This window comes from Platichthys flesus, chromosome 21 (assembly GCF_949316205.1).
Source record: "Platichthys flesus chromosome 21, fPlaFle2.1, whole genome shotgun sequence".
Taxonomy (NCBI): domain Eukaryota; kingdom Metazoa; phylum Chordata; class Actinopteri; order Pleuronectiformes; family Pleuronectidae; genus Platichthys; species Platichthys flesus.
In genome coordinates, this window is record NC_084965.1 from 10,962,244 (window position 1) to 10,989,257 (window position 27,014).

Sequence of the window (27,014 nt, forward strand, 5' to 3'; positions counted from 1 at the left end):
ATTGATCCAAGCAGCTAGGTAGTGTTAGACTCCGCCTCCCCCTGCAGCAGCATCACTGGTGAAAAATATGCTGAAATGGCTTCAGAAGAGGAATATGACATATCATGTTTTCAGAAGCTGCAGCATTCTTCATTAATAGGACAGTCTGTAGCATAAACAATATTACAAAACAGTTACATAAGGAAGTAGGACTACCCTCTGCAGTACTCTTACTTTAATACTTTAAGTATCTTTAAAGCAAGTGACTTTTACTCAAGTAGAAAAGTTATCTGGTACTATTTTCACTTACTTTTATGTAAATTGTTTGAGTTCTTCCTTCACCACTGCCCAAAATGGTAATTTTTCTGGTAATGATTCTGAGACAGGGCTCCTTTAACAGCAGGGTGGGGGAGAGAAGATGGAAGATTTAGTTCACCACACCCTCACCCTTAAAACCACATATTCCCTGTGTGGCCCATTAACTCTGGTTAGATATGTCCCCTGTGGTTCCTCCGTTTATTGTGGCCTTCTCATCAGTCCAGCTGTAAAAATGAGAGTGGGCTCTGTCGTGATTAAGAGGACAAACTGTCAGGAAGCCCAGGAGAGGGTTTTAACTGACCACTAAGGGAGAATATAATGCTGCTGTAAAAGGGAAGTGAGATCTCTGACTGACCAGGCTCCCACGTGCACTTCTGTCCTGACAAAACACAAGAGCACCCCGTCTTCGGTTCCGACGCTCGTCATCACTTCAGCTCATTTCCATTCACTGACCCGAGTCTAAACAAAACCCAGCCCACACCTCGGCCTTGTTCCAGTGCTCTGGCTCCTGCCGCTGACACAAGCACAACCAAACAGCCGTGACTTCCATCCTTGGCTCGTCTGCTCGCCGCCGACATTAATCCGCTCTCCAGTGTCCTGCTCCTGCTGGACGGGCTGCGTGTCCCTGGCTGACTGCACACAGACGGTCAGAGCCTTCCCGCTGGATTGGTGCGAGTCTGCCATTACACCCACAGACTCTCCACCAAGTGCAAATAAACACATTTTGAAAATATCAACTATGCACTTAAGCTATTTCAGAAAGTGTTCAATGAGTTCAACCAAGGCCTAGCTGACAAATAGAAAATCAAAGAGGAATTTATTTTATTCCCTTGACAGTCGCAGGAAGACAGCCAGCTGTCACAGATGTTCTACTATTTCAGCTTTACTGTGAGATGAGCTGCTGTTTGTCAAAGCTGTGTGACGTTTTAGTGCAGAGCCCGTGAGCCAGCAATCACAAACTGTGACATCGCTTCACTCTGACGTGCAGTGACAAGCTGTAACTCAACAGGAAAAGACAATGTTTGATGTTTTTCTGCACATCTAATCACAGAAACGCTGCCTTAGGAGCAGCAGCTCCTCACACACGCAGCCTGAAGGTGTGTGAGGAGTTTGTCCACTTAGAATACATTGGATTTAATGTCTCTATGTCCATCCCACTTCTCCCAGTCACAGTTTACGGGATAACATGTCCCCAGACCATTACACGCTCCAGCTGGCCGTCACTCTCAGAGTTGTCTCATTGTCGACTGGAGCGGTGTTCGATGGAGCCGTACCGTCCTCGCTTGGTTAGAGCTGAATTATCGTCGATGGGAGTGTGGAAGGGGACAATGGACGGAGAAATGACCTGCAGCAGCTGTAGGACAATGTCGACACAGAAGGACTGAGCTGCCTCACAGACACGAGTCAGACGGGTGGGCAGGTACGGAAGCACACACACACACACACACACACACACGCACATAGACACACACACAGGGAAGCTGATGCACAAATATGCAGAATGATACGTTTGAAATTTGCTGTTCCTGAGTGACACGGCTGCCCGTCACTACAGATGGAAGGTGTCCGTGTGTTATGTGACCATGGTCTCACCTTTGCTCTACATCACGTGCCACGCAGGGGGATGGAGGGGGATATTGCTCATTATCACCATGGTAACCAACAGACATCCGTAGTGGCCATCGTTTAGTCTTTGGAATCGGACAGTGGCTGATGGTTAAATGGATTAACAATTTTCCATACCATCACTTTATGTTGGCCGATGGGACAGTGAAATAACTCACTCACTATGGTGAGCGGTAAATTTAAATCTTGGAAAACGTCTGTTTGCTTTATGTTAGAAATATTTCCTTATTTATATGATTACCACTAAGGCCTACAGAATCAACAGCCTGACTGGCCTCACCATCGGCTTTGAACTTGGCTGAGTTAAGTTAACGTCCATTCCTCCAGGTACGATTTCATGCACCCAGTTCCTGATGGAGGGCATCCTGCTCACCTTGCAACCAGTGGATTAAGAGAACATCCTCTATTATCCTTTTGGTTTGACACACCGCTTCTCGTTCTCCTCCTCCTCTCCTCGTCCTCCAGCCTGGTAGAGAACTCAGTGACCTTCTCCTCCTGACAGACAATATGTGGCTCGTCCTGCTGGAGGAGAGACCTGGGCACAGCCTTGTTTGTAATCTAACTGTACTTGTCCGACAACTAGTAAGGCCGTTATTTGTCAATGAACTGCAACAAATCATGGGATAGCTTGGGCCAGGAAGGATCCACCAGATGGGACGAAAGGACACATTTGTCGGCCGCATTTGAAGGAGCTTCCGAAATGTGAGATTCTATTCGCGTTGCTGTGCTGCATCATTCTGCCTATGCAGCTTTCAAAGGATGCGGCCCCTGAGATGAGAATAATGTTCTGTCCTCTCAAGGCTCTGACATCTCCAGGCACTCAAACTCCACTTCCACAAAAGAAATCTGAAAATTGTCTGTTTCTCTAAAAAAGAAAATTCTACTTTGCAAAAGGCTCTTTAAATACAGGGATTAATGCGAGCGAAATAAATAGCAAGTCTTAAGCCGATGAAAAAAGTGGGTAAATAAACGAACCAGTAAAGCTTCACTTAGTACAAACATTTCGAAAGTGCCAGCAGCAGCAGGGGGAAGAGGAGCAGTCCAGACGGTTTCCTTTCAATTACAGTGAAGCATCTGGCAGCGCACACAGCCTCATATACAGCGTCCTCCGAACAACGGCTGCACCGGCAGGATGTCTGTTTACATCACGACAGGCTGGGAGACGGAGAAAAGTAAACAAACTTGCACCCGATTCATTTTGTCTCTTTAATTTGGTAGATAAAAGTTGCACTCGCAGAAATGTCATAAAAAATAAAATAGAAGAAACAAAAGAGCAATCCTTTCCTTCCAAGGAATGAGACCTAAACCCCAAAACATAAAATTGGCAACTCCATACAAACCACATATTATAATACAATAATATTCACAATGTGCATCAAATTCCCTCCCCTAAAAGATTCTCTAAACAGGAAGTCAGGGACAGCCTCAATCTACACACATATGTCCCTGAACATGTGCACATATGTACATCAGTGTCAGTATCACACACACTGAGTCAGCCGTTTGGCTCGAGCCCTGTGGTCGCTTCGTTTGCTTCTCGACAGCAGCCGCTCTGAGCCTCTGTTTAACATCGTGCCCTCCAATCCCTCCAGACAGAGCTCTGTGCTCTGAGTCAGCAGGCTCCCAGCTCCGATAAGACACACAACACTAATGATCCCGAATGTGACAATACGCCCATGACTGCCTCAACTACTGGAGCCATGATACAGGAGGTTTATCCATCAATGTCCCATAACCCCCCCCCCCCCCGTAAAATAGTACAAATCCCTTCTAAGGCCTCGGGAGGGTTTTATGTTTTCTTCTGATTGAGGTTTTGTTAGAGAGGAGCAGCAGAACATTTAACCTTGTGCACTGCTGTTTAGTCAAAGTTCCGAGATATTGGAAGAAAATGGATCACATCAGCATTAGTCAGCACATGCTCACTCTGATTTGTTTTCTCCTTTCTTCCTATTCCTTTTTCAAAGTATAACCACTGCCATGAAATGATCCTGGTCCTAGATTCCATGAAAGCGTTTGTATCGATTAAAAATATGCTATAAAATGATTCAGTATCTGACCTTGATCCACATGAAATGGTAATGTTTTCAAATGCCTTTCAAGTAAACTAAGATTTTTTTTATTCCATCTTTCTGATTTGCTTACATTCCAATTATTATGAGATTCCTTTTAACTTTCAAATCAGTAAGACCACAATGATCTGATCCCTTACTTTATATATAATATACTTAAACTTGAACTTTTGAATTCAATTGCCCAACTTTGTGAATCCAGACACAGAAACACAATCTTACAAAACAAACCTGCAGAGCATAACAACACAAGGTCACATGAAGCACATGCGGTTTTAAAACTGCATGTGAATGCAATGTTCTTGTTTTTTTTATTGGTGGTTATACAAAACCTACAATAATTTTACATCTATCTAAGAATTCCAGAAACGTCTGTCAGGGGCTCACATATCTTGAGAACCGTCCATCAGCTTCAAGTGTTTTGTGAAGGGCCCAAGGAAACAGGGGGCCGCTGCTCTGCTCTGTAGCAGCGGTGGCTGTGGCTCATTAATGTAAGTGAATGGTTCCCAGTCCGAGACATTGTCAATCATGAAAACAGCGAGTTCATGACAGTGGCCGAGACAACTGATTCTCCAGTTCAGGGTTCTGCTTACTGACATCATTGCTTTCTGATGGTATCAGGCGTGGCTGAGTTTTTGTCAAGCCGTGTTAATGTCAGACTAAAAGGGCACATACACCCACACAAGGACATAAACTCATCCTTTGTCATCGCACTGAAAAGGCGGCGGCCGCCACAGAAAGCTGCACATCTCTGCTGCGCTGCGTCTCCTCTCAGTTTTCTTGGCAGAGAATAGAAATGTTTGAAGGTCATAATATGTCTGAACATTTTCTCAGAGTCGCCGTCATGTAACTGAAGGTAGGAAGCTGCCCACAGACATTTAGAGGGATGTGACAGCAAACACAAAGCGCAGGAAAAAAAAGTGGGACAACAGTAATCCCCCGTTTCAAATGCATGTGATTAAAGTGTCAAAAAATAAAATCCATCACTCCTGCTTTTGATGCTTCATAAGAAACTCATCACATGGCATTTCATGGCAAATTTGATGATGCTATACCATAAAACCAGGAGCGCAGAAAGCCGTTAGAAGAAATTACAAGCATTAGCCGCTGGCCTTATACCCATTTATCATGGTGTAAAAACAAACCCCCTGTGATACATTTTTAGAAGGACGCACGGTCATAGAAAATCAAAGGAACATAGTGCAAGGGATGAAAACATGGCGAATGAGGTGGTCCAGTAAAATCTGTTGTTTTCCTCAAATAAACGTTGTGGCTCTTTCTGTTTCTCAATGCATGCTCTTTGAAAGAAAGATTTGACATTCTTTAAAAATACACTTATTCACTTATTTCTGTGGGTGGTATGATGAGACTGACTCTACTCCAATGTCGGTACTACATTAAATATAAAGAAAAAACAAGCTGCTGGTTAGTTAAGCTTAGCATACAGACCAGAGACAGAAGGAAACAGGTAGCAACACTGCAGCCAGCCACCAGGTGGCGAATAAGAAGCCTTTGGCTTCACTTTTCGGCAGCAGTAAATTCATCAATATATCAGTCTACCGTCACTACATCTGTGCTGGACTAAGCTAAGTTAGGCAAACAACTACTGGATGAAGCTCATATTTAAAAATATGAGTAGTATAAATCTTATCATCTTACCCTCAGCAATAACACAGGTAAATATATTTCCCCATAACACTTGTCTAAAGCTTATGCCCAGACCAAAATTAAACAGTTTAGATCGATAAATCTTTTCATTTCAAATAAATGATCATGTGACTCCAAATGCTTGTTTTTTCCCCTCTGACATTTTCCTTTCACCAAGACACTAAACAGTGGCTCCACTGTTTTCTTTCCTATTTAATATCATATGTTTGTTGACATGTAGTGAAGACTGGTTAATGCTACAGTGTTTCAGAGAGACTCATTCATGAGTGAACACAAACACACACTAAACACACATTTAGTGGACTCACTTCATGCTCTACTGCGTGAGGCATTAATCACTAATTTAACACACATGCATCAGCCCCTGGCTTCTGCAGATCCTCCTGATGTGGAGCTTAAATCAGTAATTCGAATAAAAATAGGGGAAGTTTAGCTCATGAAGCGAAAGAAATAATAATGTATGATTGGATTTCCTTCAAGTATCCTCTGTCCTCACTGATATGTTATCAGCTTGTCTTTTACAGGGACATGGTCACCGACTCTTCATCCATGTTTAATGGGGAGATTCTCCAGGGGCCACATCTATCACGCAGAGCAACACTCTCACTTTCTACTGCGCGTGCGCACACACACACGCACACACTCACACCCACACGCAGAGAAGGTATTTGTTGTAGGTCACAGGGATGATGGACACATCCTAATCGCTCGCTGTCTACTCTTCCTATCGGTTTGAAGGTCACACTCTCTCTCTGGGGACACGATGGATGTAAACCGCTCACGTCTGGAGCCTTCATGTCAGCTGGCATTTCACACTCGTATGGAGTTGATTTCACAAGGTTTGTTCCCTTGGTGATTTATATATAAAATAATTACACATCCTTTACTAGCACATGTGTAAAGCAAGCTTGTCTTTCACATTACTGGGAACTGGTTGATGAGGGCTTTGTGTTCAGGTGGCTGCTTTTCTTCTGAATGAAGACGAGAGGAGAGCCACATTAAAATTCAGGGAATTTTCCGGCATCATAATAAAAGCCTTTTTTCTTAGAGCACAGTAAACCAAGCGAGATGGTGCAACATCGAGCAACAACACCATCTAATTGAATTTTCTCCAATCTCATGCTGATTTACTTGCTGAAGCAAAAACTCAAATATATTATGTTGTATTGAGAGCACAGAAGCCTTGATATACTGAGCATCATGGTAATCTGTTGCCTCTTATACTCTGTACTTGTCAAGACACTTGACATATCCCATAATTTGCTGCAGAAGAGGGAATAAAAGGGCATTTTCTTTCAATAAATTAAAACCTAATTATAGTTGTGACAGCTTGACTTGCTTTTGACATTTTCACAATTCATTTTGGTTTAATCTGATTTGTAAAACATAACAAGGGTGGAGGAAAGATACATATTTTCATATAAACACACAAAATGAAAAAACACAACATCTCTATTAATGTCTTTTCCTGAACGAACCGACAGTTCATGGCAGCTTTAAGGTCCAGTTGCACACAAGCAACAGGCACACAAATCCCAGTATATACATAATCATACAGCATGTCAGCTCGCCATTTAGGGAGCGGGGATGTGAGATGAGGAACTGTTTTAATCTGCTGGGTTCATGTGAGCAGATGATGTAGGAGAAGAGGAGGGGGAGATTAAAGGAAAGGACTATACATATACATGAAGAAATATATATGACAAGAAGAATCATTTGTCCACTCATACACCAGAAGAAGCTGCCGCCATCACAACAATCACGTTTTGACTTGGGGTGAACTTTCTACCGACAAGGGAAACTTCATCACAGAAATAAAGAACATGAAGTGTGAAGCACTTGAAACGCCCGTTAATTGAAAATGCATCCATCACTCTAACTTATCCATTAAGCTTTGGCTGTCCTACACCAACGTCAACTTTTAGAATGGCTCTGGTTCCGCAATTGATGTTTCAGAAAATCCTTATATAAAGAATTTAAAGCCTGGAACCAGGCCGACTAGGTATGAGATGAATCATGGCTGTAAAACCACAACATTTTGGAGCAAAAACCCTACTGGAAGTAGTAGTAGCACTTCTCCTTGACACTGTGAATAAAACATGCTTTATAACATTGTCTCACACTCTCGTAGCTTGTGGGAAGGTGTCTGCCTTAGATGGTTTGAAGATGATGGCCCATTATCAAACTCTCTATTCAACTGTTGAGCTGTTTCCTGATTTATACAGTACAACTATAAAATCAACTAAAGCATAACACGATTTTTGGCTGTTGCTGCACACACCCTCAATTGTTTGACATCCTCAGTTGATTATCTGCTGATAAAGATCTGATATGAACTGGCACCTTGTTCTAATTTTCAATCAACATATTTTTAGATTCCTATTTAGCAAAATCAGCTCATCAATACAGTTACTTTGGCTTTCAAGATGACTTGGCATGCTGTCTAAAAAAGGAAGTGTAATAATGTGGAAATAACGGACAGAAATTGCAAGTTAGTCATAATGTAGCAGCATTTGTCCCGACTGGCATAGTAGAAAATGTATCCTTATAATTATGATCGGATTCGGATTTGTCCTTATCACTCAGGCCAATCCAATCACAACATACATTACAGGCCTTCACTCAGTCATTTATCCCCCTCATCTCGATCTCATCCAGTTCCACCTCAAGTCTGACCTGATTTATCCGCTCTGTGCTCTCGTCATCCATTTAATCCCGTGTAGGCAGCCACAGCGGCAGACTGATCATGTTGCTGCCGGGTCAAAACAATATTTTCAGGAGGCGGAGGGGGAGGCTCGATGAAAGCTGAACCGCTGCTGTACTGCACAGGAACAATTCACCAAGGACGAAAAGTGGCCTGTGCAGAGCTGGGATTAACTGGTCGGATGAAACCACAGGGCAACTCGCCCGAGTCTCTCGTCATCACTCACTCGCACGCAAACACACAGTTCATATCACATTTGCAGGTGCAAGAGCAGAAATGTTTTTGCTATAGGAGCTGCAGCGATGATATTAAGTGGTTGTTCCACAGAACAATCACGCCCCCCCGAGATGCGTGTGTCTACAGCTGTTTTTTTTTAGACATGCACTGAAGTCCAGACATTTGCCTGAAATTTCCTAAGGGGCTGAAAGCAAGAGCAAAAAATGTCCAAGTGCTTCTTGTTCCTTCCTTCCAGCTCCCTAGTAAAATGTTCAGTGAGCCCATATAAGAACACAGAAGGAAAATGTCTGGACATTTCACAGTGAGGGAGTTGGTGTGTTGACGTTTCTCACACCCTACCGAGGCGAAATTAGAAGAAAAATACAAATATCTTATGATGAAAAAATATTTGTCAACTTGCAAAGACGACCACTGAGACATTCAGCGCTACTGGCGGTAAAGGGCTGACGCAGGAGTTGAGTGTGAATCGATCCATCATGTCCTGCCTCCTTCCTCCTGCATGTTCTACCTTGTCACAACCCACCACTCATTTGACTGCTCCAGGCATTTTCCTGCTGTGAACGCGTCTGAAACCCCCACAAAAATGTTTTTGTTTCCTGTGAGAAAGTAATTAATTTATTCAGTCAGCAAGAAAACACAACATTGGAAACAAAGTGATCGATCCTTCAACAAGGCAAACTAATAAGCAATCGAAGGGAGATCGTCCCAGGAGGGAAACATCGGCAACCTCAAGAGAGAGTCCGATTTACTTCAAACTCTGAGGACGAGTAATATTAAAACAGGGAAATTGCTTTAATCACAACCTGACACAGAGACAGGAGGCTGCTCTGCAATCCAAGACGACGCAGAAGAGGATGATAAAAAAGAAGAAGCAAAAGAGAAGAAGCGTCTGCACGGAGGCCATGTGTGGCTGGCTAATAAAGAGGATGACGTTACCTGGGAGATCAGAGAGCGCCCCTCTCTCGATAATGTGCTTTCTATACAGAGTCTTCAAAACCTTGGCGCTGCCGAACCTCTTGAACCGACTCTTCACGTTGTTGTAGTACCATTCCAGGGACTGTGTTCTCAGAACCCTGCAGACGAAACACAAAGGAGAAGGAGAGAAACGTTAAGTCGGAGAGAACAGATCGGAAAGTAACTGGCAGGAATCAGATTATATTATAATTGCACCAGGAATTTTATAACTTCAAATTCAAGCCAAGACTTTCCTTAGGATGAGTCTTTTAATTATGAAAGTAAACTACCAAGTCTTCTAGACTATTTCAGCCATTCAAGAAAGAATAAAGTCTTTCCTGCACTGTGATGGTGTTTTAAAGTACATTTCAGTGGGTTTTCGAATGTGACATCACATCATTTTCCAGACTCTTCCTCACGTCTTGGTGCACGGGCCGGCTGGTGCTCGAACGACAGCCCTCAGCGCTGAACAGATGATTATATAAGCCGAAAGTCCTAACGCGGAGAGGGTTATGAAAAGCCCTCAGAAACGTGCTCCCGTTTGCACCAGTGTCGTGTCAGATTGCATGAAACTCTGCCAACTTGGTGTTTAATCTGTCAGTTTGGCTTTTTCCATGCCACAGTTGTGAGCAGAAACAAACACAACACACAGAGACACAGGTTTCTTTCTCAAGGAAATCACTCCAACACACCATAGTTGTATGTAAGGTATTATGATTATGGTGATTGAAAGATGCAATACGAATAAACTTGCCTCACATGTGAAATATTCTACATGAAAATTATCTTATTTTTCCTCCAATGACAAACCTTCAGGAAAACATTACATGTCCACACTCATATCTTTGTATCCATATATTATATTCATGGTTGCAACTATGAGAACAAAAATGTTTGCAAGTATTACCTATGAGTGTTTTCTATGTGTTTAAATACTGTATTCACTCATTCTGCGAACAGAATGAGTAAATAAATGAATATCTTTAGAGCTCTTATTAACATTCCAGTCTTTGTATTTAGCACAGATTGATAGAGACTAATCTGCTGAATATGAATCAATTTTACAATGTGTTGGTCGTGAATGGGGTGATTCTTTTGAACTGTTCTTTGGCAAGAACGATCGGGACTGAGTCGTTGGCTTCTTGAGAGGTTCCTTTTATAATCGAGTCCAAATGTCGCTGCTCTCAAGATCCACTGCTGAAAAGTGAGAACACAAGATTTCTGCCACTGAGAAGGACATTGATATGGTATCACTTTTCGTTTACTATGCAGATAATTGACATAAGGTCCTGCAATGTAAGTAATTGGATGCTGTTATAGTCCAGACACACAAAAAGATATTGGCCTATCATAACAATATAAGTGATCAAGAACTTTGAAAAGAAAAGGAATGGAGCAATTTCTTTTGTATGTTTTTCTTATAGAAATCAAGTCCCATGAAAAGAAGTAATGAAACCCTCCTACTAACAAGTATTGTAGCCAAAGCCTGATACACAAACAGGCCATATGGTTACAATGGGGGACCTGTTCCTTCACGTCAATGCACGTACATTAAAGTACCAAATATGTTTTAATCCACAGTTGAAAATAGTTTCCAGTAAATGTTTGCTTCTATTTGACTTACATCTGTTAAATGCAGCTCGCCCAGCCTCCGTCTCCCGGCAGAGAAAGCAGGGACAAACTGAGAGAGTGCACAGTACATGATAGAGAGTGTACATGTTGGTGCCTCTGCTCAATGAAGAGACAGGCCATTGAAAGAAGACGGTGAAAATAACCCTGCTAATAAAAGGGATCCTAAGTGTCCCTGAGGCTGCATCGGCTGCCACATCCATCCCCTCCCTCCTTCTTACCCTCCCTCCTTCTCAGTGGATTTATTATCCTCTGCCACTATCAGCCCGGCTGCTCAATGGGCCTAACCTTCCTAATTTTATGCCACAGGTCAACCTAGTCACTCTAATGGCGGTTGCCCAGCTCAAGTGAAGAGGCCCGGCCCATTTATTTCCCACTGGGCCCATGCAGGGAAGTGGAAGGCACAGACATGAATCTGGAAAAGCAATGCAGCCTAGAGGAGGCAATAACACAAGGCAGGAATTCACAAATAGGTCCCACCTGTGCCCTGAAATGAGCTTGAGCCACATATAGCAACCTTTGACATATGGAAGAAAAGGTGGGTGCACGTTGGAGATATTGTTATCTGCATGGAATCTTAATTCATTTTCAACTTGCACACTTTGCTGGAGAATGGTCCCACCTTCGAAAAAATTTTTACCGCTAAATGGGGAAAAACTACACAGTGGATGTGCTACAATAGAAAGGAATGACTATAACATACAGTAAATAGTATCCCCCCCCCAAAGCCTGCTTGGGATGGTGGAGGGGGTTTACGCTTGAAATGTGGATATGCAAATTCAAACTTAAAAACTTAAACACACTCATATACTGTATATCAGTCCCCTAAACATTCCTGATTTCTTTCTTTAAAATCCATGAATTATTATACAAGAAAAAACACAATCTAAAGTTTTGTAGTAATCCGTCCAGTAGTTTTTGCGCAATCCTACATTATGACAATTAAACAGTAAAGCAAACACAGACGAAAACAACCTCCTTGGTTGAGGTAATTAGAAAAGATAAACACAATTCAATGCTTTCATTAAACTTTTAAAATGACCAGTGTCTCAGCAGCTCCACCACCTCACCATCTCGAGAAATCCACAGCTTTGCAGCCATGCTGCGCCTAGTTACGGTTGCTAAGCTATGATTGGTGAATTACTGTCAGGGACTCATGCTTAATTGACGTGAATCTTCATGTATACATAACACATGTATGCTTTTTGTGCATTTTTAACGAGCTTAACTCCGCAGCGGTGCAACGCTCTCATTTCAATTTGCCCGTCAATCCGACTGACAGAGACTTATAAGTAAATATAAACTTCAGCGCAACGCATCTGATTCGCCCTGTGCCGACACACAAATGTGCTGAAGCCAGAGAGAGAGAAAGAGAGAGAAATAGAGAGAGAGAGAGAGAAAGAGAGAGAGAGAGAGAGAGATTTGAAACAGTGGGGCATCTCGATGAATGAAGCATGACATTGCTTCCCCGGAGGGATCTGATCTAAAAACGAGAAAAAGAAGGGAGTGGAGTGGATAAGCAGAGGCTTTCAAGCAAGAGCTGCACTGCTGCGTAAACTCGCGCGAGTACGCATTTCATAATGAGGTTGGGAGACTCCCTGATGCTCGGCTGCTGCATGAATAAGGCAGAGGGATTCCTAGGGATGGTCTCCAGACGGTGGATCTACCCCGTCCTCCTTCATCCCTTCACTCGCCTCAGCTCAGCTCTGCATCATGGCACTAGAACCAACGCCTCCCCAATTATTATCCTCTCCTCTTCTCTCCAGTCCTTTTGCCCTCTGTACTTTAGAAGACCAATTTGCACATCTAAATGAGGTCTAAATAAAATATGTAGAAGAATATGTCGAAAGACTGCACACAAAAAAAAATGTATGTGGCTTTGCTGAGTTTCCACCTCCCTCGGCAAAGGGAGCTATTACCATAAATGACTTTCTGAGCCTTCTAATGAATTGGTTCAGCTTGTGTTGACGCTGCTGTAGAGACGGGACTGAGGAGCAAAGGAGAAGAAAGAGCGGTGGGGGCTGACTATAGCAGAACATCAAATATTCTCTTCTGAAGACTTGCAGAGTGACTGGTCTTGTTAATAGAAGAAGACAATATAACGAGATTGTTCTCCGCTCCAGGGTAGGATCAAAGCGTGTGATGCTCGGGAAGTTAAAACCTTGGAGTTGGGAGGGCTTAATGAGCGAAGAGTTGCTCTCTGTATATTATCTCATGATTGAGTAGCATGGAAAAAACTTTTCATATCAATGAAAATGTATTTAAAAAGATGAAGAACTGGAAAGAATCAAACTAAAACCAGAAGAGGTTTAACTGGTATACTTTCGAATACATAGAGCATTATATTTGAAGTGTTATTGACAATAAGCAAACTGATAATTTCAAGCCCCCGAATCGTTTCCCTTAATGTGGAAAAACAACATTCATCAATAAAAATTGTAAATTCTCTTGTACAATCAAACTCAAACATTTTGGACAAATGAGGATCAAAGAGGGACGGGATCAAGCAGCTGAAACAAATGGCAAGTAGCCGGCAGATGGATAAGTCTGAAGAGACCGACTGTTGTCGTTCTGTATCTCACCTGCCAACAGTTACTACACCAGCAACAGTAACTTTGACAGGTACTTCAACTCAGAATGACACAGTTTTAATTTATTTGAACCCTCCTACTCTAATTCTAAACTTTGAGAATGGTTTGATGATTCTAAATGGTTCTCATCTGTGCTTCATCTCCCTGCTGTTTTCAACCCTCCACTGTTTGTTGTATGGATGCACACAGTGAACGCCTGCCTGACTGACTTCGAGAATGCGAGAGAGAGCGAGAGAAAGAGAGGCAGAGGGTGCTTACCTTCTTATCTTTTCAGTACCATTCTGGCAGGTTTACTGTATTTGAAAAAGAGAAAGTCCACAAACCTACCCATCCTGTTAAAATATTAATTTGCCAGTGATCATTTAACTCGGGAGCTTTAGGTGTGCCACAATTCTCTTTTTCAAACATTCTGTGGAGTTTTATTGATCCAGCACTCATGAAAAGATATTTTACTGGATGTGCATACTGTTGCCATTTTTGACAGTTTTTGTGCCTCCAACTTTCTCTGCTCAGCCCTTGCTTTGGCTCTGCAAATGTTGGGGGGTGTTAAAATTCAATAAAGTGCAGATCCTGTAATTTAGTCAGCTGCCCAAACTATCTTCTCTATTTGTACACGCAGCACTCTTTCTCATTGGGGATGGGGAATGGCTGAATTGGCAGGTTATCAAGGGGTTATGACCGACTAGTGGATTGTGATCATAGAGGTGGCAGCTGATCATGAACTATGATTTCAACAAGAAAACTTGACATACAATATGCCCACTTACATATTCTACCATTACTGTCAAAATCTCCTCCATTCCAATCGTCATCGCTGCTCCCTTAAAGGTTTAGTGTGTAGGATTTAGTGATATCTAGTGGTGAAGTTATATGTAGCAGCTGAATACCCCTCATCTACACCCTCCCCTTCCAACCATGGAAGAGAACCTGTGGAAGACTCAAGTGTTCATAAAAACTCAAAAGGTTTTTAGGTTGTCCAGTCTGGACTACTTTAAAAAACAAAGCGGCCTCCATAGAGAGCGCCCGCTCCAATGGTAAATATTAAATGTTTAAATATAAAGGGCTCATTCAGGGGTTAAGAAAACAACACTTCGTACAACTAAGATGATAACACACTATAGTCACAAGGATTATTTTATGTAAAATGTCCACCAATTTATCTCTTTCACCTAAAACTTACACACTGAACCTTTAATTTGGAACAGACCTTTTCTTATTTATAACTGTTCAGCTACATAAGGCATCTCTTGCACCTCTCTCTCTCTCTCTGTGGGTCTGTCTGAGATCGTTCCCCTGTTTGTTTCCCCTCTTGTTGAGGGTTAAGATCAGAGGAAGAGGCACCTTGTTAAGTCCTATGAGACAAATTGTTATTTGTGAATATGTGCTATACAAATAAAATGTCATTGATTGATTGAGGGGGATATTTATACACACGCATGTGTGTCTGAAAACTTATGTTAATTCTGAAGATAATGAGAAGGAGCGCCGAGGCAGGGTCATGTTTTAGCCTATATAGATACAGTGAGTGATTGTGTGTGCATCTTTTCGAGTGCACGGCATCATTATTTCTTGCTGACTGCTGTTGTTGCTGGGAATGTCTCCTCATGAGGGCATGCACTATTCCTCTGTTACTAATAACCAATGCTGTGAGAAGTGATAGGGTTTGCATGTGTTGTTGTACAATATTTGCAGAGAGAAAATATATCAAGCCTTGTGTTGCTTCGTAGTCCACATCAGCCTTGTAAATGTTCCCAGCGAGGCAATATAAAGACATGGGCACCTCAACTAAGAACATAACAATTTTACCTGATTATACTTTATGAACTTGCGAATCCCTTAAGAAAAAATGAGTCTTTACTCTTATGGATGGGAGGTCAAAGGTCATGTCCAGGTCCTGAGCAGCTTTCCTCTATCTGTATTCTACACTGGTGTCCCTGATCTTTTACACAAATATGTAAACTGTTCCACAAATATGTTCACAGTTGAAGTCAAAGCCGTTCAAAAGCAGATCTACTGCACAGTGGGGAAGGGTTATTAATATTGATTAATTTCTGTTATGAGGACACAGAGAAAATCTTTCTCCAAACAGTAATTAATGGCCTTTCTTCCACATATTTTGCTGCGCCTGTGGTTGTGTGTTTGTATTTAATTTCTGAGCAGCAAGACAGGGAAATGGAGAAAGGACAATTTAATGTCTATACATGACAGAAAATGGAGATACATGTGTATTGATATGGATCTTTACCTTTCTGTGTTTACTTTCTGTGAATATAAATAACCTGTTGATATTAACATTAAAAGTATTTAACTTTTAAAATGTGCAAGATGTCATACACTGAATGCAAAGTAGTGTGTTTCACGCATTGTTTTGCATATTTATTCCAGGGATTCTCTCTGAGCTGTGCCATCTGTGCTGCTACCACAGCAGTCAGGACACTCCTCTTAAATAGATTCCGTGTTGGCAGAAAAGGCCGAAGGACAAAGAACAAGATCGTAGGTCAACTGCGAAGAGAACTATGATATTTTCAGCAAACTCGGGCACGGCTCTCCCAAACTGTCGGTATGATTTAAGAAGGCATCTGGTTTGTTAGAGGCAGCAAAACAAGTCTTACACCAGCGGTCCTGGTACATAACCTTTCCGAGAAGCAGCTGGAGTATTGATCACCTGCCAGGGCTTCGGTGATTGACATTTAGATAAAAATAACTCTGGCAAAAGACTGGTTTAAAAGAAAGAAACACTTACATCAGTGGTCAGGGTTAACTTCAGGACTGAACACACCCAAATGTGTCCGGAATGCTCTCTAAGGTCCGATCACTCAAACCACACTCGGTGGTGGTCTGTGACGCACGTGCCGTTAAACTGTTGGCCGTACACTGATTTATTTGTGGCCACTGTCGCAGTATCAACACTGACAACCACACCAAATCTTTGTTTATAGCACAGCTGCACCAGACTCATTCAGCCTCTCCTGACTCCTCTCTCTCTCTCTTGCTTGTTCGCTTGTGCTGACACGCAGCCACAACACAAACATCTGCAAACTCAAACTGGATAAAAGCAACATAATTTGGCCTTTGTGAACCAGCCCAGCTCTAACACCAGGTTCACCTTGTGATTATAAACACACATCTCAGAGGAATGTGAATGAATGGTTATACAGAAATAGCCAAACTCTTCAGTTTCGCATACAGGTAAAATGGCCAGGCTACAAAACAACTGAATCCAACATTGCCCGCTGCTCATTTAGAAGATCAGTTTGAGATGAGCCTTTTTATGTTGAGAGACAATTTGGGCCATATGAGCGTATGAGCAGGGTCGATAGAAACACTGTCTCTCTCTCCATAACGCAGCAGTTGGCCGCCTCTCCCATGCAGAGCAGAGGGTCATTAAACGAACAGCCCTCCGTGACTGCAGACACATTTGCATGCAGCGTGTGTTCCGGAGCAGTTATAATTTGCACAGTTTTGACTGTGTATCTGCTGCACTGCAACATTTAACCCAAAGGATTACACTAAAGTCTTCTACTACACCCAGCTACACTCACTGCACTTTTACCTACGCCTCTAAAAAGAAAGTCTACATTTAGGAGCTGCAGACAGCGGTCAGGCAGTTTACTCTGTCCTCCTCCTATAGCTCTTTATTTCGAGACCAAAAGCTGTCATCTTTACTTTCTCCCCCAATCTCTGTCTTTTCCTCTCTTTCCCTCTTCCGCTTTATCAACCCCCCCCCCCCCCCCCCCCTTCTCATTCCTCAGACTTTCACCGTCCGGGGTGTCACAGATGGATGTGCATGCGGCACAGTGTGGAAAACTGGAAATGAGTTATTCGGAGGCACAGGGCTTTCAGACAGAGCGTGGATACTGGCACCAAAGTGAATTGCAAAGTGCTCACACAGCGTCTGGTTTCCTCAAGCAGTAGTTTTGGGAGTTAGAATATCAGACATGGAGTATTCCACCGCTACACAACCAATACTGATACTGTATCAGCTAATCCATGGAAATAGGATTAGATACTACATATTGTTGCTTTAAAAAAAATCATGGCAACTGAATAATTCCTTTTCTCCCATTAGAGACATTTAATATTCTCTTTTTATGAGACTTCGTACGGAGATTCTTGAATAAGATATCTTTTTTAAGACGATCATTCTGGTGTCAGACACTTGATATGGTGGTATCAGTTCATCATGGTATAACAATAAGTCACATGCTCTCCTGTAGATCAAAAGATTACCAGTATTCATACTGTAACTGTAACACTGAACTCATTATCCTCTTACTTCAGCTCGCCTCGGTTCATTAAGTGAAACATTTGTCCCATTGTGTCCAGAGTTAAGTCTTCAACAGGGAGATAACTAGAATCCAATAACGTTACTCACTACACAGACGGAGCATCCTGTACTGAAAGAGCTTACTATCAGTTTCTAATGATTCATCAATAATGCATCTGAAGATCTAAGGCCCCTTCACACTGTGTTGTTTGGGGAAACTACAGAGAGATAAGCAGCGAAATCCTCGCTCATCAACCCGAAACCCGAAGGACCATTTGGAGATTTGGAAATCAAAGATAGTCGGATATATGGACCGATCAATCGGTCTGAAAATGATGTGAACAGATTTTTCTTTCTTTCCATTCCACAGCTTTGATTCACCACGGCTAAACTGCACAATCTGACATGCCTCAGATGATATCGCACAAACTGACACAGGTTAACAACAACATTTTATGAGACCCATCTCACGCAGGGCAACAAGCAGTATATTTACACAACTGCAGATATTGCGAAGGTGCCTTTGAAGCCCAGTGATACTGCAGCGGAAAATATCCTAATTCAAGGAAGGTGTTTATGATCATATCTGATGCATTATATCAGACTACAGGTCCATGCGTCTGCAGTTTGAATTACCAGGCACCACAATTTGTTTTTTCTGTCACTATCACTGCTTGGAATTTGCAACTTTCACACACATTCTCCTTCATCATGAGGTGTTACCCCACATGATGAGGAGATGTAGAAAACCAGCAGTAAAATGGAGCATGAGGGGGAAAAGCAGAAAAAAGTTTGCTTTAAGGACAAGACTGCAACTCTGAGACAGAATCATGATTTTACTCTGAAAAAGAAAAAAAGCGATTCTCATTTTTGTAATAAAAAAAATGTAATAGTGGATTGATCTGTGTTCATTAGCTCAAGGAACCACAATTTTTCTCCATAACAGCTGCTCAGTCCCATCATTGTGTTGTTGTTCACCTGCACACGTGGGTCATTTAGGACGAAACATGATCGGTCACTTTGAAAAAACTGAGACAAAAACATTCTGCTAATGTAGTGACAGGCGGTTTTTACCGGCTGCAGTATATTATTATTTTAACAACATCTATTTCAGCATTGGTTGTATGGAACATATGGGGAAGTGAGATAATCTGCTCTGAGCCTCTGCACAGCCCGAGCACCACATGGGATTTCAGGGGTTAGCATGCAGAGAGGCAGAGCTCTGCAGCAGCAATAGCAGCAGCAGCAATAGCAGCAGCAGCAGCAGCAGCAGCAGCAGCAGCAGCAGCAGCAGCAGCAGCCCTCGACTGCGGTTACGGTTTCCACCACTCAAAGTCGTCCTCCATCCGGTAATTCCGTGTGGATAATGAAAACTGCCGCATGCAGCCTTTATCTGAACAATTATGTGGAACCAAAATCACAAAGAATCAATATGATGAAAGGCAGTGACCTGTAAACACAATTCATTTGTGAGATGCCTTGTGAAAGAACTGCAAACCTTGGGACGATAATTAAATCTCAATAGGATGGCATCAAATGGCTTTTTGGAGGTTTTTCTTCATTTCTTTAGGTCACACACTGGTGGGAACCCTGGTTTTATCCTCATAATGTCATCAAACACCTCAGCCAGGAAATGAAAATCCACTGAAATAACAGGATTTTGGAGATTACACCAGGGCTGCACCAGAAACCTTTTTTCTCTTTTTTTCATAAATATTATTTAATTTTTTATATATTACACCACACGCAGGGAGGGAGGGCTCCTGATGTGGCCGAGTTTTTGTTGCCAGTGCATCCAGAAAAAACACACATACCCTTCAGAATGCTCTTTTTCACTGAGCCTTGTGTGCAGAGTAATTAAATATGAGCTGAATAATAATGTCAGCTGAATGTGTCCACGTTAAAATGTAATCGGGTAGTCATTGGAGAATGATACAAGACGACACTGGATGAAGGTCATAAGTCTGATTCAAACCACAGACATCGTAAACAAGTCACATCTGCTCCACGCTAAAGCAAATATTTCTCAAAACTAACTTTCTCCTCTGTGTTCGGGCCTCTCGTCAACACAGATATGTTTTTTAAAGTAATTATAATGGACGGATATATCTTGTCAAACGAAGGTCGTGCGTCAGAGATGTTTTTTCAAATGGAGGTAGAAAAAAAAAAATTCTGCAGCAGTGAAGACAAGCCCTCACTTTGAGAGACAGGCAAACATGACAACACGGGGAAACAGCATATTGAAGCTGCCAGTGTATAATGTAGTGAAGTGTCAGTCTAAAGGTCCTGTCAGGGAACAGAGGAAACCATCAACACCCGGCCACGTACACCGATGACACCTGTAGGAGAACCGAGAGCGGAGTGGAGGAGGAGAGGAGATATAAGGAAAGGGAAATTGCGACAAATTGGAGAAGAAAGGCACAATGAGCGTTTTACGATAAAAAAAGGTCATTGTGTTGACTGGCGTTTGGTTCCTTGGGATCTATTTTTAGAAGTCCCCTTTCAAAGCACATCTCCGGTCTTTTTAATCCATGGGAATCGATGTTCAATAGAAGAAGTGTGGTTCTTTTAAGATCTCTTTGAGGGGTGTGTGTGAGGAAGATAAGACAGGAAGCTTCTCCTTTTTTCTTTTTTTTTAACCATAGAGGAAGAAATTAAATGAGATGTGTTTCACTGACTGCAGAAAACGCTCCAGACATCAAAGCTTGACATTTGTGACAGGAAGCTGTCCAAAGGAATGACCTTTACTGTGACCGCGGGAAAGGTCGATCGGAATGGAAATGTAAAAGTTTGACTCTCTTCGCTCTTTGCATGATGGGAAACATGTTTGTGAAGCTGAAGTAAATACACACTCCAGAATACAAATGGCTCAGGTTGTGTTTGTGCATCAGCTGAGCTCATGTCCTTGATTCTAAAGACGTCTCTCATGAATGCACTTAGTCATTTAGACCGAAAGCACGGAGAAACCACATGCAGTTGATGGGAAATGAGATAAATAGCGTATTTGCAGCAGTTTAACTGCAGATTGAAACCTGTGAAACACTTTAAAGCCTTGTGTCTGAAATCCACACTCAAAGGCAGAATAAAGTCTCTTGAACCATTTTCAGATATCAGATGCGTATAATTGGTTTCTGTTGTTTTCCGAAGTTAGTTGGAGAGCAGTAGGTGATTGTCCGAATCAGACACGTTCACAACAAAAGGAACACAAACAGAAAAGTCCTGCTGTAAATCTTTTCGCAATTTTCCTGCTGTTTTCTTACAAGGGCTCACTCCTACATTTTCCAGACTTTTAGGGGACTATAGGGGGAAGGAAAAGTTCTGGGAAATGGTGAAAATGTCGGCAGCAAATGACTCTGACGTGTGCGTTGTCACATTCAGCCCCTTCGGAAAGCAGTTAGTCAAATCACCAACATCTCTGTATCTCTTTAAATACCACGACTGGGGCTGCCCTGAGAGATCTCTACTTTTCTCTGATAAAGACATTCAGAAAGGCCACAACAAAGCACAGCTATTACTTGAGTGTTTTGTCTGTGATCATGCAAGAAGGCTCCTCTCTCTTTCTCTCTCCCGTGCATTTCATTGGAGGAAAGGCGGCCACAGAAAGAGGGACCAATAAAGTGAGCCATTTCATTGCATTGCACTCCCAGCAATTAGGAAACCGGAGAATAGTCCTTTTCCGCAAACAAGCCTCTGGCTGCCCTCACCCTGGGAGCACTTCCCATCAGCCACACAACACCAACCAAGAAATGAAGACTGTTGGTGGAACAACCGACAACTACTGTCTATGTTATCAGACATGATTTCAGTCTCACTCCATGTCTGTGTAACGTGTGATTAAATGTTTCCCCATTGAAACAAAATATGTGTGTTTCCAATCCTGCTAAAAAATAACAATACTGTCTTTACAAAGGCACATGCATAGAAAGCATATACATTTTTTTTTTTATGAATTGAAATGAAAACTGCCTAACATTCCACAAAGTTTTCCTTCAGTCTCATGGACATTAAAAATGCTGTATGGATGTTTTAATTAAGTAAGTGAGTAAGAAATACTTTCAGGAAAAATGCTGGAAAGTGCAGAGCATCCACGAAAATATATTGTGATACGTCTCGCCAACAGAGAGATATTCATTGCTAAAGGAGTTTAAAAACCATAGATATAAAGGTAAATGAAACCAACAAGAGTCCTATCACATAAAATGTGTTCAGTCCAGTATATGCTCATCCAGGAAAAACAACTCCTGTGCCTGCTTTATGTGCCATAAGTGTTTTCAATGTTTGTGTTAAAAAGGCTTTCATGGGAGTGAAGGTTTAATGTGGCTGTGAATCCAACTTTATATGATTTGCACTTCTCTTTCAAATCTTAACTTACTCGTGTAAAAGACAAAAAGAAGCAGGTAGATCAGGTGCATCATTGCTGTGAGATTGTGTTGTAGTTGTGTAGCTATGATCAGGAAGCACATCAGTGATAATACACTTGAAACTGCACTTGCGACTCCTGATGGTCGGTAAGGACACAGCCCCATTTGCGTCACTAAAATAAAAAAATGTGTTTCCTGTTACGGTGATACATCCAAGTCGCAGGTCAACATCACCATTACTCATCAGACTAATTTGCATGTTGCCGGAAGAAGGCCAGAAAATAAATATTGTGTTACAGTGTGCTTATGAAGGGTAATTATTCTTGTGATAAGATTACAAACTGCATTTCTCTTTCACACACACACTTTAATATTGTTGCTTGTTCTGCTCAGGTATTTCTTTGCTCACGATCACTTTCTGTCTTCATTGCCCCGAGGGCACATTCGACCATAGCTTGAGCCCTCGCACAGAGCAAACAGCAGCTCGGTCTGGCAGACAGGGCGTGGGAGCCGGATGGCGATGAATCATTGATGCTCAGCACACAGATCACAAACAAAATACAAAAGCACACAAACCATTAATGTACCAGATGCATGCAGCCACACACACAGGGGTACGCACACATTTATCTCTCCTCTAACTCGCCCACCCTTAACCGTTTACTGCGTTTTCCTCCGTGATGTCGCGGTGACAGAGACAGATGCTGCGGTGAGATTGAGAGGGGAGACGTCTCATCACCAGGGTAAGAGAAATCTCCCTCGGACTTATTACTTTCAGTGGGAATGACATTAATAGCTGTTGTTGTGTTCCTGGCTTGGACTCTGCTGCCGTTTGCATCCATCCATCATTGCACTTTTTTACCTGCATGTTTTTGCTTTCCACCGATAGATCAACGCGTCCCTACTTTGTCCCTCTGTACGAAGTTAAATAGTTAACTTAGGCTAGGGAGTAGGGCCAAACCTAACCAAACCTCTAACATACCTGGTCAATCCATCCCATCATCCTCTCTTTCCTCCATCCCTTCTTATTCAGTTTGGTGCATACATTTAGTAGGTACTGGCTGAGGAGCCCCCCCCCCCCCACACACACACACTGAGTCTAGACAGCAGTGCGTCCTCCCAGACCATCCTATGAGATGCATCTACACCTCGACCACTTCACTCCGTGTCTCCTCAACATCCAAAAATATCCACTTCCATTCAAACTTTAAAATCACATATTGCTGAGTAATGTGGTCCCTATTGTGAATATATATATATGATATGAGGCTGGAATATCCTGGATACGAACGATGCCATCTTCCAGATTTGGAGTCTGTGCAGTTGCGATCGGGGGATGGAGCCATGGCAGCGAAGTCTGGTCTTTACACAAACCGACCAATCACAAGACAGTCTCAGCCGTAAATTATGACGTTTCACCCTGTTTGTAATCTGTAAATATCAAATTAAAACCTAAGTTACTGTAAAGAATGACCTAAAATCACTATGAATTTATATGACTTGAACTTTGACTTTTGAAATTGGTCCATGTCTCAACCACTAACATTACGGTGGCAGGGTTAATGATCTATACTGCAGCCGGCCAACAGGTGGTGATCACGGGGCTTTCGCTTCACTTTTGGGAGCTGTCATGTCCATCTTTATATACAGGCTGTGTTCCCATCTCTTCACCTCACTGAAGTCTTTCTGTCTTTGTTTTACTGAAGGCTGCATCGAGCAGATACAAGGTGGAGACGGAGTGACACCTTCAAAGTGTTGACATTGAATGTGTCCTATAACAGAAATGGGAAATTGTTAAATATTTAATAGCGTGTTGGTGTTTGCTATTCATGTAAATGACGCTCGTCAGACTGTAACAGTGTGCTCACGCACAGATGGAGGCTGTATCGTCCGGCGAGAGATCACATGCGAAACCGACCGTACACTGGAGAAGGGTGATGGTGAGAAGTAAGTGTGAGCATAACAGATTGCATGAGGAGATGGATGCCATATAGATGAAATACAGCGCCATCCATCAACTGATGGCCCCCTTGACAACAGACTCCCCCGGCGCATGATTTACCGATCACAACACCGGGCTGGGAGGAGTTTACTTCAGTGCGAGTGGACAAAATCTGGCCTTGAAACTATTTTACCATGAGGTTGGATTGTAACTTTTAATGTAGACTATATATCATCTGACCTTTTAATTACCCATGTGCTCCTCATTAGGATAAAATATCCCTCTGCAGCATCCGAGGTGCCCGAGGCGAAAACATCCCGCGGCAGGAAGCTCTGCCATAAACAGTATTTAATATTACAACCGGCGGATAATAATGACAGCTGAGAAGTGAGATCACATGGGGATTGGTGTTGGGAGGATTGTTTCACTGATTAAGCTCATTTGGATGACCCGTGCAAAGCACTCTGCTGTTTCTGCTTCTGCGCCGCTGCTGTTTTTTTTAATAAAAATTCCAGCTTTGCTTTGATCATTCCTAAGAACCTTTGCCCTCTCTCTTTCATGTCAGCACACCAACACACAGCCATACGTTGTACTCCAGGCCAGAGCGATGCATTATTCATACTGATGCCGTCACGCGGAGTAATTGAAGCCATGACGAGGAGGAGGTGGACGGAGAATAGAACGCCCCCCAACCCCCCTCTCTCTCTCAAGAGAAATTGTTTTGATCATTATCAGTGACCTCTGAGGAGATCAGAGCAGACATCAAGGTGATACTCTCCATCTGTGGGTGAAGTCAACACTGGAAGGGACTGTGGAGCTGGTGTATGGACCGTATATAGACTGTATATATGAAGATAGATGACATGCCACTTGCTAAAAAGTGAAGCCATATTGACTTGATACCGCCTGGTGGCTGGCTGCAGTATGGGTCATAAATCCTGCCTCCTTGTTGTTCGTGGACGGGATATGGACCAAACCAGTCAAGTCTAAATAGATGGTTTCTGCCATTTTAGGTATTCTCATTTCACTGGAGTATGTTCAAATGCTACGTTTCTCAGTAAGTTTGGTTGTATTTATTGTATGATGATGCCTTTGATGCCATAAAAGCGCATTGGTCGATTAGATTTATCTCCCAATCCTCAGTACCATGGCTCCATCCCCCAATCACTACTGTGCAGTTTCTGGGTCCATATGTAAAAGATGGCAGCGTTTAGATATGGGATATTTGGACTATATCTTTTGATAGAGGGACACAAAGGTTGCTGGGTGTTTGGGTAACGTGTTCCATCATGTCGCTGCAGTGTCCCCATTTGAGCTTCTGCTGGTGACTTTTCTTTTGTTTCGTCCCCATTATGTCCTCTTTCCAACAAAGGGAAAATTGACAAAAAGGGAAGTAATAATAGAGGACAAAAAATATCACAAGGCTCATTACCTCTGAACATATTTTGCTGCAAAAGCCTTAATTAAGAACCATTACAAACAGAGAACAAAACATCTCCCTGTTTCTCCCTAAACCTCTAATAAGTGTTCTAACTGATATAATGCTCTTACTTTGGTGGTTTGAATTCTGGTGTATGTCAGAAGCTGTAGAGATCCAAACATCAGCTAAAGTATTAATTCATGCTAACATCCCCTTTACCAATGAAGCACATGAGGTACATTGGGTTTATAAACGTATCTGGAATGATTCATGTTCTTGTGTCTGTGTCGTGGCTGTGACTCCTATATGAAATGAATTAAAAAAATAAAACACCACCTAAATGCATTAATATGAACGTGAATAGAAATGCTGTAAAATGTGAATGTAAGGATCAGTTTACTGAAGTGACAGCCCACAGGTTAGGAATGTAAAATGTAGACCTAAGCACCAGTGGATTCATCTTCCACAGTGATGAGAGGAAATGAACAAATCTTGCGTATCAGTCCCAAACATAGAATCATGGAGGAAAACTACAGCAATGGCAGGGCGGAGGTGTTTGGATATATGTGTGTGTGTGTGTGTTTTGTGGCATGTGGAGGTGGTGAGGAAGGGGATTAGCGAGCATGACAAGCTTACCCCAAGACGTGTGTAGCCTGGACTCTGGCTCAATCCTTCCTTCCCTCTCTTATTTGTCCCCTTGTGTCTTTGTCTGTTTGTTTCCATCTTTGAGCTCACATTCCTACCTCTGTTTGCTTTTTGCAGCTCTTACTTTTTCCTACATGTTGTGGTACATCTCTGCATATGGGATAGGGTGTGTGTGTGTGTGTGTGTGTGTGTGTGTGTGTGTGTGTGTGTGTGTGTGTGTGTGTGTGTGTGTGTGTGTGTGTGTTTGCGCGGACGCAGACTGCAGAGATTTGTGGTTATCCGCCTGCAGGTTATTTGAGGCACTGACACCAGGTGAAACCTCTACATTCTCTGCAGGTCGGCAGGCAGTCGGTCTGATATTTACCATGAGTGAATCAACACAAAGTGAGCAAGAGGAGGCCGGCAGGTTCAGACGACGTCAAACTCGCTCGCTCACTCACTCCTGGCAGGGAAAGTGTTTACTGAAACCCGTTTACCAAAGATGTGTACATTTCAGGAAAGTGTTGAGGTAAACACAATCAGTGCGGAGATTTACATTCCGCGGCTGTGTGACCAAGAGAGCTTCAGGAGAGCAGAGATATGGAATGAGAGAGCAGAAAAGAGT

At 42.5% G+C, this 27,014-nt stretch overlaps 1 protein-coding gene across 1 annotated transcript in view; it reads right to left on the reverse strand.

The window, feature by feature from the left end:
- myripb (myosin VIIA and Rab interacting protein b) overlaps positions 1 to 27,014 on the reverse strand; it is a 53,342-nt gene that overhangs the window by 14,803 nt on the left and 11,525 nt on the right. The window contains exon 2 of the mRNA XM_062379036.1: positions 9,538 to 9,674. Within this exon, the coding sequence (XP_062235020.1) occupies positions 9,538 to 9,674 (137 nt within the window). The remainder of the gene's footprint in view (positions 1 to 9,537; positions 9,675 to 27,014) is intronic.